General features: G+C 47.8%; 1 protein-coding gene across 1 annotated transcript in view; it reads right to left on the bottom strand.

Moving 5' to 3' along the window:
- Window positions 1-19,517, bottom strand: part of LOC119974696 (stonin-1) — a 183,091-nt gene that overhangs the window by 117,245 nt on the left and 46,329 nt on the right. Inside the window, exon 4 of the mRNA XM_038813834.1 lies at window positions 8,928-9,029. Coding sequence (XP_038669762.1) covers window positions 8,928-9,029 — 102 coding nt within the window. The remainder of the gene's footprint in view (window positions 1-8,927; window positions 9,030-19,517) is intronic.

Raw genomic sequence — 19,517 nt, 5'->3', positions numbered from 1 at the left:
ATTCAAATATTCTCAGAATTAATTTGATGAATGCTGTACTATCTAAATGGTGAAGAGGTAGAAACAATGGAGATCGAGAGAAACCTTCGGTTCAAGGTACATAGATCATAAAATTGTCATGGATAATTGTAGAAAATATTATTTTTTTAAAAAGCGAACAATGGAGTGCAGTAACACGTCACTTTTACACACAAAGGGCAGAATTTAATGTTTGTAATGGAGGTCTCACCACCAGCTGGAGAACCAACAGGAACCCCACCTCACCATTAGTGAAGGCCTGATGGAAGTACATGCCCATCAGGACCCCAGAAGTGAAAAATCACGATTTCTAAACTCGTACTAACCGCTCACCCAACCACTCCCCAGGGAGGACAGGTGGATGGGTGACTCTTAACAGAGTTCCTATCCCAATGTTAGTTCCTTGATCAAGCACTGAGTGGCTTTGAACAAAGAACTTGACAGGGTTTGCTTTTTAGGTTCAGCACTTGGTGACTGCAGTATTGGTTGCTGGTTGAATAACAGCAGTGGTAGGATGAGACCCTTAAGATGGCAGTATTTGCACACTTATTGGCCTCAATTAGCCTCTGTACTGGAAGCATGTCCACAAGTCTTCCAGCCCCAGACTTAATTGAGCGGAGACGAATAATAGAATCCCCACCCTCCTGCTCAATTAAATACCTTCCCACCTCGAAACTTGCCCCTGGGAGGGGTTAAATTCGACCCAAAGGGTGACAAGTTCCGGATTTTCTTCCATAACCAACAACTGATGTTAGGTCAATTTTAAATCTAAGTTGATAGACTTGTATCACTGAAAGATATTAAGGGATAGGGGGCAAAAGAGGCATTATGTCACAGATCAGCCAGGATTTCATTGAATGCAGAATAGGCCAATGGGCTAAATGACCTCTCCCAATTTTCTCAGACTGGTAATTAACATTCAACTACTACTAGCATGGATTGCTCCCAATTGACATTCAGAGCCTAAATTGTTTTTTGTTTTTTTTTAAATTTAGAGTACCCAATTATTTTTTTTTCAATTAAGGGGCAATTTAGCGTGGCCAATCTACATACCCTGCACATCTTTGGGTTATGGGGGGGAAACCCACGCAGACACAGGGAGAATGTGCAAACTCCACACGGACAGTGCTCCGGGGCTGGGATCAAACCTGGGCCTTCAGCGCCTTAGGCAGCAGTGGCTAACAACTGCGCCACCGAGCCGCCCTATGCAGAGCCTAAAATAATGTTAAATCTCTGAGACCTTTCATCAGAACTGGAAGAGTTAGAGATGCAATAAATGGAGGAAAAGAAGATGGAAAAAGGGGCAAAAAGGTATGTGGCTGAAAGACAAGATTAAATTAAGTTGATGAGCCATCAATTGCACGAGAGACGAGTTGCTATACAAAAGTTAGGCTTTAATAAGCTAGAACTTAGCCCTGCGGTCGACTACAATAAAATGGACGACCGCCGGGCGTTCTGACTATACCTCGGTATGGAGGCGTGGTTAACTCAGCCTCTCGACCAATCGGAGAGCTGTCACGGCTGGTCTCAACCAATCGGTCGAGAGGCACATGACCGTCCAGGGCCAATGGTAAGCCGGTGTTCTGCACCAATGGCAGACAGCTATGCAAATCATACCACCACATAAGTTACAGGGCCATAGGGAATGGTGGTGGGGCAAGAAACAAAACAAAGAAATAAAAAATATGCCTAGGCCAGATGACCTGCTGACTGGCAGTAAAAAGGAAAAGAAAACCAAAGCATGCAAAGAAATCAAAATAAAATTGGGGCCAGTGATTGCAGTCTGAAATTGCTGAACTCAATGTGGAGCCTGGAACGGGAGCAGTAACGTGCATAATTACCATTCCTCGAGTTTGCTTCGAGTTTCACTGAAATAGAGCAGTGGGCCGAAAACAGAGCTGTCATCGTGAGAACAGGGTGGAAAATAGAAAATGGCAGGCCAACAGAAGCTCGGGGTCTGTTTACTGCCTTCCGAATTGGAGACTGAAAATAGTAACTAACTTTTTGGAAAAAAATGTTCAATACAAAAGGTTTTATAATGTGAGCAGGTGGTGTGGGAAAGATAAGATGGAGAATTGGATAGATGTTTGAGGAAGAAAACAATTGATGGGGCTTGTTTTTTTTAAACGCATTTAACACATTTTATTCAAACTTGTATCAAAGTAGGTTACAGTAAATAAACACCCCGGGAAACAAACACCCCGGGAAGCAGTCTTCCCAACAATCAACTATACAGTTTGTACAGATTTTTCTCCATTTTCACCCCCCCCCTCCCCATCACACCTCCCACCCACCCCCGTGCGACGAACAGCTCCTCAAACACAGTCACAAACACTCCCACCTTTTCTCAAATTCCCCTGCTGAGCCCCTTAACTCCTACTTTATTTTCTCTGACCGCAGGAAGTCATACAGGTCACCCAACCATGCTGCTACCCCCAGTGGCAATGCCGACCCCCACTCCAGCAAAATTCGTCGCCGTGCAATCAGAGAGGCGAAGGCCAAGACATCGGCCTTCCTCCTCTCCATGAGCTCCGGCTTCTCTGAAACCCCAAATATCGCCACCAAAGGGTCCCTCCTCCACTATCCTGGCTAAGACCGCGAACACTCCCGCCCAGAACCTTTCCAATTTTTCACAACCCTAAAACATGTGCGTGGGATTCACTGGCCCCCGCCCACACCTCTCACACTTATCTGTTACCCCCTGAAAGAACCCACTCATTCTCGCCCAAGTCACATGCACCCTGTGCACCACCTTAAACTGTATCAGGCTCATCCTTGCACAAGAGGTCCCGTTTACCCTTCGCAGTGCCTCACGCCATACTCCCCAATTGATCTCCATTCCCAACTCTGCTTCCCATTTCTCCTTGATCTTCACCTTCCGCTCGCCTCCCTGCTCCCCCAGCCACTTATATCCCCAATGTTTCCCTCCCCTTCCAGATCAGAAAGCAGCAGTTGCTCCAGCAGGGTGTATCCCAGCAATCTAGGGAATCCAGACCTTTTCTGCAAAGTCCCTAACCTGTAGATACCTGAACTCACTACCCTCGACAGCTCTACCCTCTCCCGTAGCTCCTCCAGACTGGCAAACCCTTCCTCCAAATACAAATCCCTCACCTTGACCAGCCCCACTTCCCTCCACCTCCTGTATACACTATCCATCCCCCCCGGCTCAAACCCATAATCCTCACACAGCGGAGTTAGCACCAACATCCCTTCCACCCTAAAATGCTTCCTCAGCTGATTCCATATCTTCACCGTGGACTGCATCAGTAGACTCCCCGAATACCTACTCGGAGCCATTGGCAATGCTGCCGTCACCATACCCTCAAACTGGACCTCTTCTTACAAGATTCCTCCTCCATCCTAACCCACTCTACCCATTCTCCTTCCCACCACCGCCGCACCTTGTCCACATTCGCCACCCAATAATAATGAAGCAAGTTTGGCATCGCCAACCCCCCTGCTGCCTCTGCAGTAGGGTCCTCCCCACTCTCGGCACCTTCCCCGCCCATACAAAGTCAGTGATGATTGTGTCCACTTTCCGAAAAAAGGCCTTTGGTATAAAGATCGGGAGAGCCTGAAAGATAAACAAGAACCTCCGCAGAATATTCATTTTCACCACTTTGACCCTCCCCGCCAACTCAAGTGCAGTATATCCCCCCTCTTAAAATCCTCCCTGGCCTCCTCCACCAGCTTCGTTAAGTTCCACTTATGGAGCCCGTCCATTCCCTTGCTACCTGAATCCCCAAGTACTGAAACCTATCCCTCGTTACCGTAAATGGCATGCCTCCTAAATTAGCCCGCTGTGCCAGCTCATTCACTGGGAATACCTCGCTTTTCCCGACATTCAGCCTGTATCCTGAGAACACGCCAAATCTCCCCAACAGGCCCATAATCCTTTCCATACTCTCCAACAGATCCGAAACATACAGCAAGAGGTCATCGGCATAGAGTGACACCCGATGCTCCCTCTGTCCCCTCATTATCTCCTGCCACTCTGCCGGCCCCCTGAGACCCATCGCTAATGGCTCTATGGCCAGCGCAAACAGCAGCGGCGGCAAAGAGCACCCCTGCCTCGTACACCTGTGTAAGTCAAAGCTTTGTGAGCTCATATCATTCGTTCTCACCCTCGCTCTTGGTGCCAAATACAGCAACCACACCCATGCCACAAATCTCGGCCCAAACCCAAACCTTCCCAAAACTTCGAACAAGTACCGCCACTCCACCCGATCAAATGCTTTCTCCGTGTCCATGGACACCACCACCTCTGATACCAGAGCTCTCGACGGATTCATCACCACATTCAACAGCCGTGTTATATTTCTCGCGAGCTGCCTGCCCTTCACGAAGCCTGTTTGATTTTCTGCAACCACCCCCGAGACACAATCCTCCATCCTCCCCGCCAACAACTTAGCCAATACTTTCACATCCGTGTTCAACAGTGATATGGGTCTACATGATTCACATTCCACCGGATCCTTCCCTTTTTTGGGGATTAGTGTGATTACTGCCTGCTTCATCGTGTCCGGCACCTCCCCCTCCTCTGCTTCATTAAACCCCCCCAATAGAAAAGTGATGCCACCTCCCTCAGCCCAAGGGGCTCCTCCAACGCCTGCCTCTTTGCTTGCTCCACCTGGGGAAATTCCAGCCTGTCCAGAAACCACATGTCCCCATCCTCTCCTCTTGGGTCTGCCTCAAAGTCCCTGGTAATAATCTCTAAATGCCTCATTTATCTTCCCTGGCTCTGACACCACATCCCCAGCCCCAGTCCGAATCTTCAATATTTCCCTGGACGCAGCCTGTCTCCGCAGCTGGTGCGCCAACATGCGGCTCGCCTTCTCCACATACTCGTATGGCACCCCTCTTGCCCTACAGTTGTTCTACCGCCCTCCCCGTTTTCAGCCTGTCAAATTACCCCGCAACCTTTTCCTCGTCGCCAATCCCTCCACAGTGAGCATCCTCGAATATTCCCTGTCCACCTCCACTATCTCGCTCACTAGACGGTCATGTTCCGCCCTCCTTTCCTAATTCGCATGAACCATAAATTAGATCATTTCTCCCCAGACCACTGCCTTCAGTACTTGCCAAAAAATGCCCGCTGACACCTCCCCATTCTGATTGAACTCCACATAATCCCTAATCGCCAACCGCACCTTATCACAAAAACCTCCATCCGCCAACAACCCAGAGTCAAACCTCCACCCCGGCCGCAGCTCTCGTCCCGTACTGAACCAAACAGCCAGCCAGTGGGGTGCATGGTCCGAGATAACTATCCCCGCATACTCTGCCCCCTCCACCCCAACCAAAATATCCCGACTCACTACAAAGTAATCAATCCTCGAATAAACCTTATAGACGTGTGAAAAGGAATACTCCCTTTCCCCTGGGTTCTGAAAGCGCCATGGATCCACCATACCCATCCTCTCCATAAACCCCCCCCAGCTCCCTTGCCATTCGTACCCTACCATCGACCTGGGGCTCGATCTATCCACCCTCGGCTCCAGGACAGTTAAAATCTCCTCCCATGATCAACTGGTACGAGGCCAAATCTGGGATTGCTGCCAGCAACCCCCTGATAAATTCGATCATCCCAATTTGGCGCATATACATTTACCAACACTACAGGTGCCCCTTCCAATACCCCACTCACAATCATATATCTCCCACCTGGATCCCTCACCTCCTTCACACTCACGAATCCCATTTTTTTGCTCATTAAAATCAATTTCAAATCAAACCCCGAGTGAAAAACCTGCCCGCCCACCCCTTCCTTAACCTAACCTGGTCCTTCACATGGAGGTGTGTCTCCTGCAAAAAGACAACCCCGCTTTCAAGCTCCTGAGGTGCACGAACACCCGCAAACATTTAACCGGCCCATTCAGTCCCTGGACGTTCCTCGTTACCAACCTTACCGGAGGCTTGCATCTCCAATCCCTCTACCGTGCATCATCTTCGCCACTTAACTCCTGCCCCTTTAATTCCACTCTGTACCTAGCCCATCCCAGATGGCCCCTTTCTTCACCCTTGGCCATGTCATCTCTCACCCCCTGCCATGTCGCAGAAACACCCCCCCCCCCCACCCCCCCCCCCCACTTTTCCCCTTCCCCCCCACCCCCCCCCCCCCCTTTTCCCCTTCCCCCCACCCCCCCCCCCCACTTTTCCCCTTCCCCCCCACCCCCCCCCCCCCCCCCACTTTCCCCCCACCACCTCACTTCCGTTCAGCAGCATAACCTGCTAGCGCGGCTACCCCTGCTCAAAGGCACATCCTAATGACCTCCCTCTCCCCACCCCCCCACTCTTCAGCTCAAAGAAGAAGGCCACCTGCTGGCCTTCCCCTCCCCCACCCAAACAAGGACTTCTCCTGAACTCCAGGTAGCCTTCTCCAAAAGCAAACAAACCGATGTCAAACACAAACAGTCCCATAAACCAGGAGGGGGGGGGGATGGGAACATCCATCCCCACATAAACTTTTCACCCCTACAACTCCTTACAATCTTAACATTGAACAGAAACCCCCCCCACCCTCCCCACACAAAAAAGGCGAAAATCCCCCAATCCCTACACCCACTTCAAACATGCTCCCGACCATTACATAGTGCCAGCACCCCGGCTCCCAAGCATTGTTCACTCAGTTCTCCCCCAGTTTATGCTCCTTAATGAAGTCTTCGGCTGCTTCTGGGGTCTCTAAATAATACTCCCGGCCTTCGAACGTCACCCATAATTTCGCCGGGTAGAGCACCCCAAACCTGATCTGCCTTCGGTACAGCACCGCCTTGACCTTGTTGAAACCTGCCCGCCGTTTTGCCAACTCGGCTCCAATGTCCTGATACATCCGGACGTTATTTTCCCTCCCAGTCGCAGCTATGCTTCTCCCTGGCCCACCAGAGAATTTTCTCTTTCTCCACAAATTTATGGAGTCTCACGATCACAGCCCGTGGCGGCTCCCCAGCTCTAGGCTTTTGCCTCAAGAGATCAATGCACTTGGTCCACTTCAGATGCCGTATCTAGCACCCCCTCTGCCACCAGCATCCTCGAGACGTACCTCGTGGCACTCACACCTTCCACTCCTTCAGGCAGGCCCACTATTCGCAGGTTCTGCCTTAGAGGTATTCTTCTGCTCCTTCACCTTTGCCCTCAGCGTTTTACAAAGGTCTCCTAGGAGCCCCACCTCCACCTCCAGAGCCACCACACGATCGCTGTGGTCCGAATTCACTCCTTCAATCTCCCGAATCTGTGACCACTGCACCTCCAAACACCTCTCCATCCGCTCCAAAGTACTTTTCAGGGGTGCCACAGCTTCTGCAATACCCTTTGCATGATCGTCATGCATTTCTTTTCTATGTTCATGGAATTCCTCCTTGATAAAAGTAATCAGTTCCTGTATCTGGGGCCTTACAGCTTGCCCCTCCCCTGCCTGCATGCTGGAAGAGACTGGCTGTGAAGCACAAGACTGTTTCAACTTTCCAGCCAAACCTCTCACTGTTTTCTGCCGGGTCCGGTGATCAGAAGACATACCATTCCAGGGGTAAACAACTCCTCTAACATTCACCTACGCCTTTTCATCAAAATTCCACCCGGATCTGGGTAAAAAGAGCCCTTTTATGTGACTTTGAACAGGAACAGCCCTTTATGTGACCAATCACTCCATGGTCACAAGCAGAAGTCGATGGGGGGTTGTTTTGAACTGGGCAGATGAACAGTAGGCATCATCAATCTTGTACTTTCCTATTACAGGAGTATATTACTATATTCCATCTGCTCAGTGAATTTGGCCAGTACATGCAGAACTCTACTATACCTCTCACCCCTGATCCTTGGCAATCTCTTCTTCTCCACACACCCTTGCCGCCCTCTCTCTTCCCCCCCTTCCCCCCCCCCCCCCCCCCCCCCGCCCAAAACATACTGCATCTTCTAATTTCTTCAAAATATAATTAGGCTAAATCAACATGGTTTTACGAAAAGTAAATCATGTTCAAGAGGTTAATCAGAACTCTGTTAAGAGTGCAAGTAGCACAGTAGATAAAGGAGAACCTGTGGATGGTGCATATTTGGATTTTCAGAAGGCATTCAGGTGCCACACAAAGATTGTTTCACAGGATTAGGTTAACATATCAGCATGGGTACAGGATAAATCAACGACAGAAGACAGACCAAGAATAACCAGTTATTTTAGGAGTGCCACAAACTCACATTTGTAAGAGAAAAACATCTTGCAGGCACACAAGCAATTAGGAAGGCAAATTTTATGTTCTTTTTTATTGCAAGGGGTTGGAAGACTCAAGATGTTTCGCAGCAATTGTGCAGGGATTGGTCACATCTGAAGTACTGTGTACAGTTCTGGTCTCCGTTCCTCTGGAAAGATTGGGGGGGGGCACAAATATGGATTACTAGGTTGCTTTCTGTGGTGACAATGTTGAATTGAATAGGATACAGTATCTGGAATTGAAAGTGAAAGGTGATCTTATTGAAACAGGAAGGAAAAATTGACAGGATAGGTGCACAGAGGTTGCTACCCCTGCCTGTAGAGGGTGAAATCTCAAAATAAGGTGGCAGCCATTTCAGACTGAGATGAGGGTTGTGAATCTTTAGAATCATCTACCTCAGGAGCTGCTGATGTGTGGTCATTGCGTCTATCGTATCCGAGCTCAACAGATTTTTGTACTTGTGGGCTATCAAAGAATATGGAAATCAGGAAGGAAAATGGAGCCGAGTTTAAATATCAGCCATGATTTTATTTAAATACAGTGTAGATTTAAGGGCATTTGACCTATTCCTGCTCCTATTTCTTATGTTCATATTTTTATGTCCAGGTCAAGCAGCTTTATTGCCATACATTGAACCAGTCCAAGTTTAAAAACTAAGTTTAGAACAATGAACCAAAACATTTGTGGGGTAACAAAAGAACTAAATACCTGCTTTAGATCCTTAAGAACATGATCGTCAATGCCTTCTTCAAGGAAAAAATCATTTACATTGTTGATGACATCCTCAATGACAGATTTATAGAGTCTAGGCTGAAAATAAATCAATATGTTATGAAGAGTCATACCTTTCTTTGTAGTTTTAACTTTTATAAAACTCACATTATTTCTCTCCTTCCCTTTTTAGTATATCAGGTGGCACAATACTGCAAGCTAAAAAAAGATAGATGCCTCACAAAACTGGTCATGCGATTATTGAGCGCGCAGAAATATAGTTAAATAGTATTGTATTATCCAAAGGCAAGTCTTAGGTTTCCTACTGTCTAATTAAAGGTCCACAGCCTTGTTTCAAAAGAAAATAATCAACTGAGCATTTTAAGTTTGTATCTGAATCCCATATTCAGGAAAAGCAGCATGTAATTCTGCATACTGGCACAATTTGTCCAAAATACTCAGCTCAGGCACCGTCATATTTTTGATTAAGGCACAAATCATGTGCAATTGAGAGGATAAAAAATGAATTTGTAAACATCTAACAGTGTTGCATCGCACTTGGTCAGTGTCAGGTACAGAAATCATTAGCATCTCTACTGCTGTTCTGGCCAAAATGTATCTATTACTCAACATAAAAAACCATCTGGTCATCTCATTGCTGTTTGTGTGACCTTAACTGTGCGAAAATTGGCCATCAAATGCCCAGCATTACAACAGTGACTACACTTCAAAAATACATAATTAGGTGAAAACAACTTAGAGACATCTGTGTCTTGAAAAGAGCTCAGTAAGAAGTCTTACAACACCAGGTTAAAGTCCAACAGGTTTGTTTCAAACACGAGCTTTCGGAGCACGGCTCCTTCTTCAGGTGAATGGAAAGGCTTGTTCCAGAAATGTTTATATAGACAGTCAGAGATGCCCCGGAATGCGAGCACCTGCAGGCAATCAAATCATCAAAGATGCAGAGAGAGAGGTAACTCCAGGTTAAAGAGGTGTGAATTGTCCCAAGCCAGTTCAGTCGGTAGGCCTCTGCAAGTCCAGGCTTGTTGGTGGGGGCCGAATGTAATGCGACATGAATCCCAGATCCCGGTTGAGTCCGCATTCATGCGTGCGGAACTTAGCTATAAGTTTTTGCTCAGCAATTTTGCGTTGTCGCGTCTCCTGAAGGCCTCCTTGTAGAATGCTGACCCGGAGATCAGAGGCTGAATGTCCTTGACTGCTGAAGTGTTCCCCAACTGGAAGGGAACAGTCCTGCCTGTTGATAGTCGCACGATGCCCGTTTATTCGTTGTCGCAGTGTCTGCATGGTCTCGCCAATGTACCACGCTTCGGGACATCCTTTCCTGCAGCGTATGAGGTAGACTTCATTGGTCGAGTCGCACGAGTATGCGCCGCGTACCTGGTGGGTGGTGTTTCCACGTGTAATGGTGGTGTCCATGTCGATGATCTGGCATGTCTTGCAGAGATTACCCTGGCAGGGTTTTGTGGTGTTGTGGTTGCTGTTCTGAAGGCTGGGTAATTTGCTGCAAACAATGGTTTGTTTGAGGTTGCGCGGTTGTTTGAAGGCCAGTAGTGGGGGTGTGGGGATGACCTTGGCAAGATGTCCATCCTCGCTGATGATGTGTTGGAGGCTGCGAAGAAGATGTCGTAGTTTCTCCGCCCCAGGAAAGTACTGGACGACGAAGGGTACTCTGTCAGTGGTGTCCCGTGTTTGTCTTCTGAGGAGGTCGGTGCGGTTTTTTGCTGTGGCGCGGTGGAACTGTCGATCAATGAGTCGAGCGCCATATCCCGTTCGTACGAGGGCATCTTTCAGCATCTGTAGGTGTCTGTTGCGCTCCTCCTTGTCTGAGCAGATCCTGTGTATACGGAGGGCTTGTCCATAGGGGATGGCTTCTTTAATGTGTTTCGGGTGAAAGCTGGAGAAGTGGAGCATCGTGAGATTATCTGTGGGCTTGCGGTAAAGCGAGGTGCTGAGGTGACCGTCCTTGATGGAGACGAGTGTGTCCAAGAATGGAACTGAATTTGGAGAATAGTCCATGGTGAGTTTGATGGTGGGATGGAACTTATTGATGTCATCGTGTAGTCGTTTCAGTGATGTCTCGCCGTGGGTCCAAAGGAAAAAAATGTCATCGATGTATCTGGTGTATAGCATCGGTTGAAAGTCCTGTGTGGTGAGGAAGTCCTGTTCAAACTTGTGCATGAAGATGTTGGCATATTGAGGTGCAAATTTGGTCCCCATGGCTGTTCCGTGCGTCTGGATGAAGAATTTGTTGTCGAAGGTGAAGACGTTGTGGTCTAGAATGAAACGGATGAGTTGCAGAATTGCGTCTGGAGATTGGCAGTTGTCGGTGTTGAGGACTGAGGCTGTTGCAGCAATGCCGTCGTCATGGGGGATGCTGGTGTAGAGTGCCGAGACATCCATTGTGACGAGGAATGTTCCTGGTTCAACTGGTCCGTGGGTGCTGAGTTTCTGTAGGAAGTCCGTCGTGTCGCGACAGAAGCTGGGTGTACCTTGTACGATGGGTTTCAAGATGCCCTCGATGTGGCCAGAGAGGTTCTCACACAGGGTCCCATTGCCTGAAACGATAGGACGGCCTGGTGTGTTGGCCTTGTGTATTTTCGGGAGGCAGTAGAGATCTCCAATGCGGGGATTACGTGGGATGAGAGCACGTAGGGTGTTCTGAAGGTCTGGATCTAAGGTCTTGATCAGTCTGCTGAGTTGGCGGATGTGTTCCTTGGTTGGATCTGCGGGTAACTGCCTGTAGTGTTCCTGGTTGTCGAGTTGTCGGTATACTTCTTTGCAGTAGTCTGTTCTGTTCAGTATGACGGTGGCCCCTCCTTTGTCTGCTGGTTTGATGACGATGTTGCGGTTGGTCTTGAGAGTGCGGATGGCGTTGCGTTGTGCTTGGGTGACGTTTGAGGCTGCCTTGTGATTGCGAGTGATGAATCTGGCATTGACACGACTTCTGACGGCTTGAGCATACATGTCGAGTCTAGGGCAGCGGCCTTCCGGAGGGGTCCAATTTGACTCTTTCCTTTTCGGTTGCTGCACTGCAGATCTCGCGGTCTGCTGTTCCGGTTCATTGGTCGTGTCCCTGGGTTCGCTGTCGGCCTCTTGGGGTCTGTGGAAGAATTCCCGGAGCCTCATTCGCCTGATGAATTCCTCCGTATCTGCCGCGAGACTGATGGGGTCCATTTTGGTGGTGGTGCAGAAATTGAGCCCTCTGCTGAGGACTTCGATTTCGTCTGGTTGAAGGGTGTAGTCTGACAAGTTGACAATGGATTTCCCTGTATTGTTTTCGACTGTTGTACCGGGAGAAGCTTGATTGCTGACCAGCAGACCAGCTGCGGAACACCGCCAAACAGATGAGACAGCAATACTATGCCACCTACATGCACACCAAGAACAGGAAGCTTGAGAAACTTGGCATCACCACCAGCAGCAATCAAGCTTCTCCCGGTACAACAGTCGAAAACAATACAGGGAAATCCATTGTCAACTTGTCAGACTACACCCTTCAACCAGACGAAATCGAAGTCCTCAGCAGAGGGCTCAATTTCTGCACCACCACCAAAATGGACCCCATCAGTCTCGCGGCAGATACGGAGGAATTCATCAGGCGAATGAGGCTCCGGGAATTCTTCCACAGACCCCAAGAGGCCGACAGCGAACCCAGGGACAAGACCAATGAACCGGAACAGCAGACCACGAGATCTGCAGTGCAGCAACCGAAAAGGAAAGAGTCAAATTGGACCCCTCCGGAAGGCCGCTGCCCTAGACTCGACATGTATGCTCAAGCCGTCAGAAGTCGTGTCAATGCCAGATTCATCACTCGCAATCACAAGGCAGCCTCAAACGTCACCCAAGCACAACGCAACGCCATCCGCACTCTCAAGACCAACCGCAACATCGTCATCAAACCAGCAGACAAAGGAGGGGCCACCGTCATACTGAACAGAACAGACTACTGCAAAGAAGTATACCGACAACTCGACAACCAGGAACACTACAGGCAGTTACCCGCAGATCCAACCAAGGAACACATCCGCCAACTCAGCAGACTGATCAAGACCTTAGATCCAGACCTTCAGAACACCCTACGTGCTCTCATCCCACGTAATCCCCGCATTGGAGATCTCTACTGCCTCCCGAAAATACACAAGGCCAACACACCAGGCCGTCCTATCGTTTCAGGCAATGGGACCCTGTGTGAGAACCTCTCTGGCCACATCGAGGGCATCTTGAAACCCATCGTACAAGGTACACCCAGCTTCTGTCGCGACACGACGGACTTCCTACAGAAACTCAGCACCCACGGACCAGTTGAACCAGGAACATTCCTCGTCACAATGGATGTCTCGGCACTCTACACCAGCATCCCCCATGACGACGGCATTGCTGCAACAGCCTCAGTCCTCAACACCGACAACTGCCAATCTCCAGACGCAATTCTGCAACTCATCCGTTTCATTCTAGACCACAACGTCTTCACCTTCGACAACAAATTCTTCATCCAGACGCACGGAACAGCCATGGGGACCAAATTTGCACCTCAATATGCCAACATCTTCATGCACAAGTTTGAACAGGACTTCCTCACCACACAGGACTTTCAACCGATGCTATACACCAGATACATCGATGACATTTTTTTCCTTTGGACCCACGGCGAGACATCACTGAAACGACTACACGATGACATCAATAAGTTCCATCCCACCATCAAACTCACCATGGACTATTCTCCAAATTCAGTTCCATTCTTGGACACACTCGTCTCCATCAAGGACGGTCACCTCAGCACCTCGCTTTACCGCAAGCCCACAGATAATCTCACGATGCTCCACTTCTCCAGCTTTCACCCGAAACACATTAAAGAAGCCATCCCCTATGGACAAGCCCTCCGTATACACAGGATCTGCTCAGACAAGGAGGAGCGCAACAGACACCTACAGATGCTGAAAGATGCCCTCGTACGAACGGGATATGGCGCTCGACTCATTGATCGACAGTTCCACCGCGCCACAGCAAAAAACCGCACCGACCTCCTCAGAAGACAAACACGGGACACCACTGACAGAGTACCCTTCGTCGTCCAGTACTTTCCTGGGGCGGAGAAACTACGACATCTTCTTCGCAGCCTCCAACACATCATCAGCGAGGATGGACATCTTGCCAAGGTCATCCCCACACCCCCACTACTGGCCTTCAAACAACCGCGCAACCTCAAACAAACCATTGTTTGCAGCAAATTACCCAGCCTTCAGAACAGCAACCACAACACCACAAAACCCTGCCAGGGTAATCTCTGCAAGACATGCCAGATCATCGACATGGACACCACCATTACACGTGGAAACACCACCCACCAGGTACGCGGCGCATACTCGTGCGACTCGACCAATGTAGTCTACCTCATACGCTGCAGGAAAGGATGTCCCGAAGCGTGGTACATTGGCGAGACCATGCAGACACTGCGACAACGAATAAACGGGCATTGTGCGACTATCAACAGGCAGGACTGTTCCCTTCCAGTTGGGGAACACTTCAGCAGTCAAGGACATTCAGCCTCTGATCTCCGGGTCAGCATTCTACAAGGAGGCCTTCAGGAGACGCGACAACGCAAAATTGCTGAGCAAAAACTTATAGCTAAGTTCCGCACGCATGAATGCGGACTCAACCGGGATCTGGGATTCATGTCGCATTACATTCGGCCCCCACCAACAAGCCTGGACTTGCAGAGGCCTACCGACTGAACTGGCTTGGGACAATTCACACCTCTTTAACCTGGAGTTACCTCTCTCTCTGCATCTTTGATGATTTGATTGCCTGCAGGTGCTCGCATTCCGGGGCATCTCTGACTGTGTCTATATAAACATTTCTGGAACAAGCCTTTCCATTCACCTGAAGAAGGAGCCGTGCTCCGAAAGCTCGTGTTTGAAACAAACCTGTTGGACTTTAACCTGGTGTTGTAAGACTTCTTACTGTGCTCACCCCAGTCCAACGCCGGCATCTCCACATTTTGAAAAGAGCTGTACAGATGCAAATTTGTTCTTTTCACTGTTTGAGACAGATCGGGAATGTGGCAAACTGCAAAACGACAAATTGAAACACTGAAAGGCACTTGCTGGGAATACCCTTTTGTCAACTTTTAGTATGATGATTTAAATTGAATAATCTAATTACAAATCACAAAATCGAGTTAACAGCAAGGGCATATGCAAAAGAATAAAATTAATTTTAAATCTCCCTACACATTTCAAAAGGACCTTAAATTATTTTTGTTGGTCTATAATTTCTAACTCTTATTTGGTCCATTTTGAGCTGCATTGTTAGTTTCAAATTTGAGCCAATCACCAAGCTAGTAGGTAGAGGGTCAATTCCCCCTCAATTGCATGATCCGGAGCCTCGTATATACAGCAAGATCTTTGTTATTGGATATGCTTGAGAATTGGGTGGTGACTGTTAATTCAAATATGTCAATTAACGGGAGTCACATTACTCTGGACAAAAGACAAGGTGCTGTTCTGTCTTTGAAGGTTTGAGTGGAGAATGGAAGCAGCTGAGCAAGCAAAGCAAAGGCCCCACCACAATCGAAAACCAAGCAGACACCACGACCTTCAGACTGGCTTCAAAAAAAATAAGAGTTGTTTCACTGATGGTTACAGCAAGAAGTGGTACATCTTTATCAGGCACAATAACCAAAACTGACCCAATAATAATTTCAATGCAAAGCCGAAAACAACTTTTGAAGATTTACAATTTCTTGTTATTATTAGTTTTAAAGAATGCATTATCTGAATACAAAAGGCTTTTTAAAAAAAAACATTCAGCAGTCAGAAGTTCCAAGAACTAGAGAATTCCAGTTGGCAAGAATGCCGAATAACACAGTGTTACATTCACAATTTACCAATTCTGCAGCCCAAAGTCCTTGGTCGCCAAGAGCGATAGAACTTCATTTTTCAAGATATCAGATTGTACATGGAAAGATGACGGTCATCCAGACTCAAAACATTAGCTCTGTTCTCTCTCTGCAAATGCAGACAGACCTGCTGAGATTGTCCAACATTTTTGTTACCATCTTTTCTCATCCCATTTTCCAGCCCTTGGTCCGTAGCCTTGGCATTTGGCCCGTAGCCTATGGCGTTTCAAGTGTTCATCTAAATGCTGTGAGGGTTCCTGATTCTACCATCCTTTCAGGCAGGGAGTTCCAGATTCCCACCATCCTCTGGTTGAAAAGATTTTTCTCAAATCCCTTCTAAATCTCCTGCCCAATATCTTAAATCTATGCCCCCAAGTTATTGACACCTTAACGAAGGGAAAAGGTTCTTCCTATCTACCTCATGTTCCTCAACTTTGTACACCTCAATAAGGTACCCCCTTCAGCCTTCTCTGCTCTGGGAGCCCCAGCCTCTTCTCAAAGCTGAAATGCTTTGGCCCAGGTAACATCCTGGTGGATCTCCTCTGCACCCTTTTTAGTGCAATCACATGCTTCCTATAGTGTGGTAACCCGAACACAGCAGAGGCCTAACAAGCATTTTATACAGCTCCATCATAACCTCTTTTCTCTTATATTCTATGCCTCAGCTAATAAAGGCAAGTACTGTATATGCCTTCTTAACCACCTTATCTACCTGTCCTGCTGCCTTCAGGAACCTATGGACAATCACCCAAAACTCCTTCCAGTCCTCTGTACTTCCTAGCGTCATTGTATATTCCCATGAGTGGTTAGTCCTCCCAAAATGCATCATCTCAAACTTTCAATGGTTAAATTCCATTTGTCACTGTTCTGTCCATCTGAGCAGCCTGTTTATATTGCCGTGTAATCCAATGCTTTCCTCTTTGCTATTTACCACACCACCAGTTTTTGTGTCATCTACGAACTTACTGATCATATCACCCAAATTCCCATCTAGATCATTCTTTTTCAACGAGCACTCACTAATAAGTATGATTGTCCACTTAAGAAACTCCCGTGTTACTATTCATGTGATCTGTGGACTCTTGCATGGCTGATGAACCCGATCCTAGAGCCGCAGCTTCAACCGCACACTTGGCAGGTGGTTCCGCGAGGTGGGGTTGGTACTTGGATTCTAGATCGCTGGTATTCCTTTCTCAGTTCCTTTTCCGGCCTCCTCTTGTCGCCGGGAGTCCTCGGGCGTCCCTTCAACCAGGAGGTTCCTCTGAGTAGATCTCTTCTGACCAAGGGTCACTCCCAGGTGTTAACATTTATGTTGCATTTCTTGAAGCAAACCTTCAACGGGGCCTTCATGGCTGGCCTAGCGAGTTGGTTTCGGATGGCCTTGACGCTGATGCTCTTGGCTCCTTCAGGGAAGCTGATCTCAATATTTTCAGCTGATGCTGAGAATCTGTCTCAGACAGCATTTATGGTACCTCTCCAGGGCCTTGAGCTGGCTCTGTACACAATCCAAGTTTCTGAACCGTACAGAAGGGTTAGGAGGAAAACCGCCTTGCAAATGAGAATCTTACTGTCAGCATGGATGTCACGGTCATCAAAGACTGTTGTCCTTGTGCGTTTGAAGGAGGCACTAATGGATTGGATACGATGTTGGATCTCCACATCGATGTCAGCCTTAAGAGAGGTGGCCCCCAGGTATGGGAAATGTTCTCCATTTGGTAGCGTTTCTCCATTGATTTTGACACCAGATCCTGCCCTGGGGCAGGTTGGTAAATGACTGGAGTCTTCTTGAGGTTGAGGCCGAGACGGATTCTATGGTATGCTTCTGCAAAGATATCGAACATGGCTTGGAGATTCTAGATCATTAACGTACACTACAAACAGAAAAGAATCCAGCACTGATCCCTGCTGCACACCATTGGACACAGGCTTCCAGTCACACAAACAACCTTTAACCAACACCCTCGGCCTCCTGCCACTGGATCCAATTTGCTAAATTGTCCTGGGTCCCATGAGCTCTTACCTTCTTGTTCAGACTCCCATGCAGGACCTGTAGACTACATTAAATGCACTTGCCCTCATCTACACGCCTAGTCACTCCTCAAATTGGTTAGACATGATCTCCCCTTGACAAAGCCATGCTAATTATCCTTGATTAATCCTCGTCTCTCCAAGTGTTCTGTCCCTCAAGATTTTTTCCAATAATTTCCCTCCCACTCATCACCTTGAAAGGCAGGAAGATAATATTTTGCTTTAGGCTGACCTCACTTTCAAGGGATAGCTCCTAATTGGATCCACAAATTGATAGGAAATCAGTCAAAAGGTGCAATGCCATCTTGAAATCATATTATAAATTGTTACGACAAGGGCTACACAATGTCTTGTCGGTCCAAAATACTGTAAAAAAAAAGGTCAAATGGTGAAATTACATCGTGCACTATTAACATGAAAACAGATCAACAGATTAACACCCGTTTAAACATGCCTGGGCAGTGCCCTTGCACTGCTCCTTGGCACAGGCTGCCAGACATCCAGAAAAGCTAATGATTTGATCACTTGGATCAGAAATTAATGGACAGTAAATATTTGATTTAATGATAAATAATCAACCAACGGTAAATAAAGCCCATTTGGCAATTGGGCTGTAGGGCGAATTAATAGCAGCTTCCAATTCTTTGTCAGTGTGACATTGATACAGAAATTTTCTGAATTGTTCTCCAGCGTATAGGATGAAGGACATAGGTAAGAATGTAACAAGGATTGTTGGGCAAAGTGGCACTGTGCAAGTTCTTCAAGCAGGGAAATGTGTTAGCAGAAGTTCAGAACAACTAGCTGAGTCCTCACATTTGTTTGCAACAAAACATTAAGATGGTCCTATTTGCCACTGCCTCACCTCTACTGGTCTTCCTCATCCATGAGGACACTTGCTGCCTTCTCCAAATGCAGGCCTCTGTAAAATTAAGTAAAACAGTAGCAGCACAAGCACTTTTTCTTTGATGGTATGTGGGCATTGCTAAAAAGGCCAGCATTTGTTGCCAATTCCTACTTGCAGTTTAGTGGTAGTGAGCTATCTGTTTGAACCCCTGCAGTCCATCTAGTACACCCACAATGCTGTTAGAAGTGCGTTCCAGCGACAATGAAGGGACAGCAATGTAGTTCAAGTCGGGATGGTGTATGGTTTGGAGGGAAACTTACATAGGACATAGAAAAATACAGCAGGTGGTGGAATTCATGCATCTGCTGCCCCTGTACTCCTAGGTGAGGGGTCACTGGTTTGGAAGGTACTGTCAAAGGAGCCTTGGCAAGTTGCTGCAGTGCACCTTGTAGATAATACACATCACTGCCACTGCGCATTGGTGGTGGAGGGAGGTATATTTAAGGTGGTGGTTGGGATGCGAATCAAGCTATGTCCTCGATGGTGTTGAGCCTCTCGACTATTGTTGGAGCTGCACCAGGCAAGTGGAGAGTATTCCATCACACGCCTGACATTTGTGCAACCTTATGGTGGAGGTACGGTCATTGATGAAGCAGCTGTGGATGGTTGGCCCCCAACAATACCCAGAGGAACCCCTGCAGTGATGTCCTGGGATAGAGATGATTGGCCTCCAATAACCACAAGCACCATCCATTCTGCTAGGGATGACCAACCAGTGGAGAATTCCTCCCAC

Source organism: Scyliorhinus canicula, chromosome 1 (assembly GCF_902713615.1).
Source record: "Scyliorhinus canicula chromosome 1, sScyCan1.1, whole genome shotgun sequence".
In the NCBI taxonomy this organism is placed as follows: Eukaryota; Metazoa; Chordata; class Chondrichthyes; order Carcharhiniformes; family Scyliorhinidae; genus Scyliorhinus; species Scyliorhinus canicula.
This window is presented reverse-complemented; position numbering and strand designations above follow the sequence as displayed.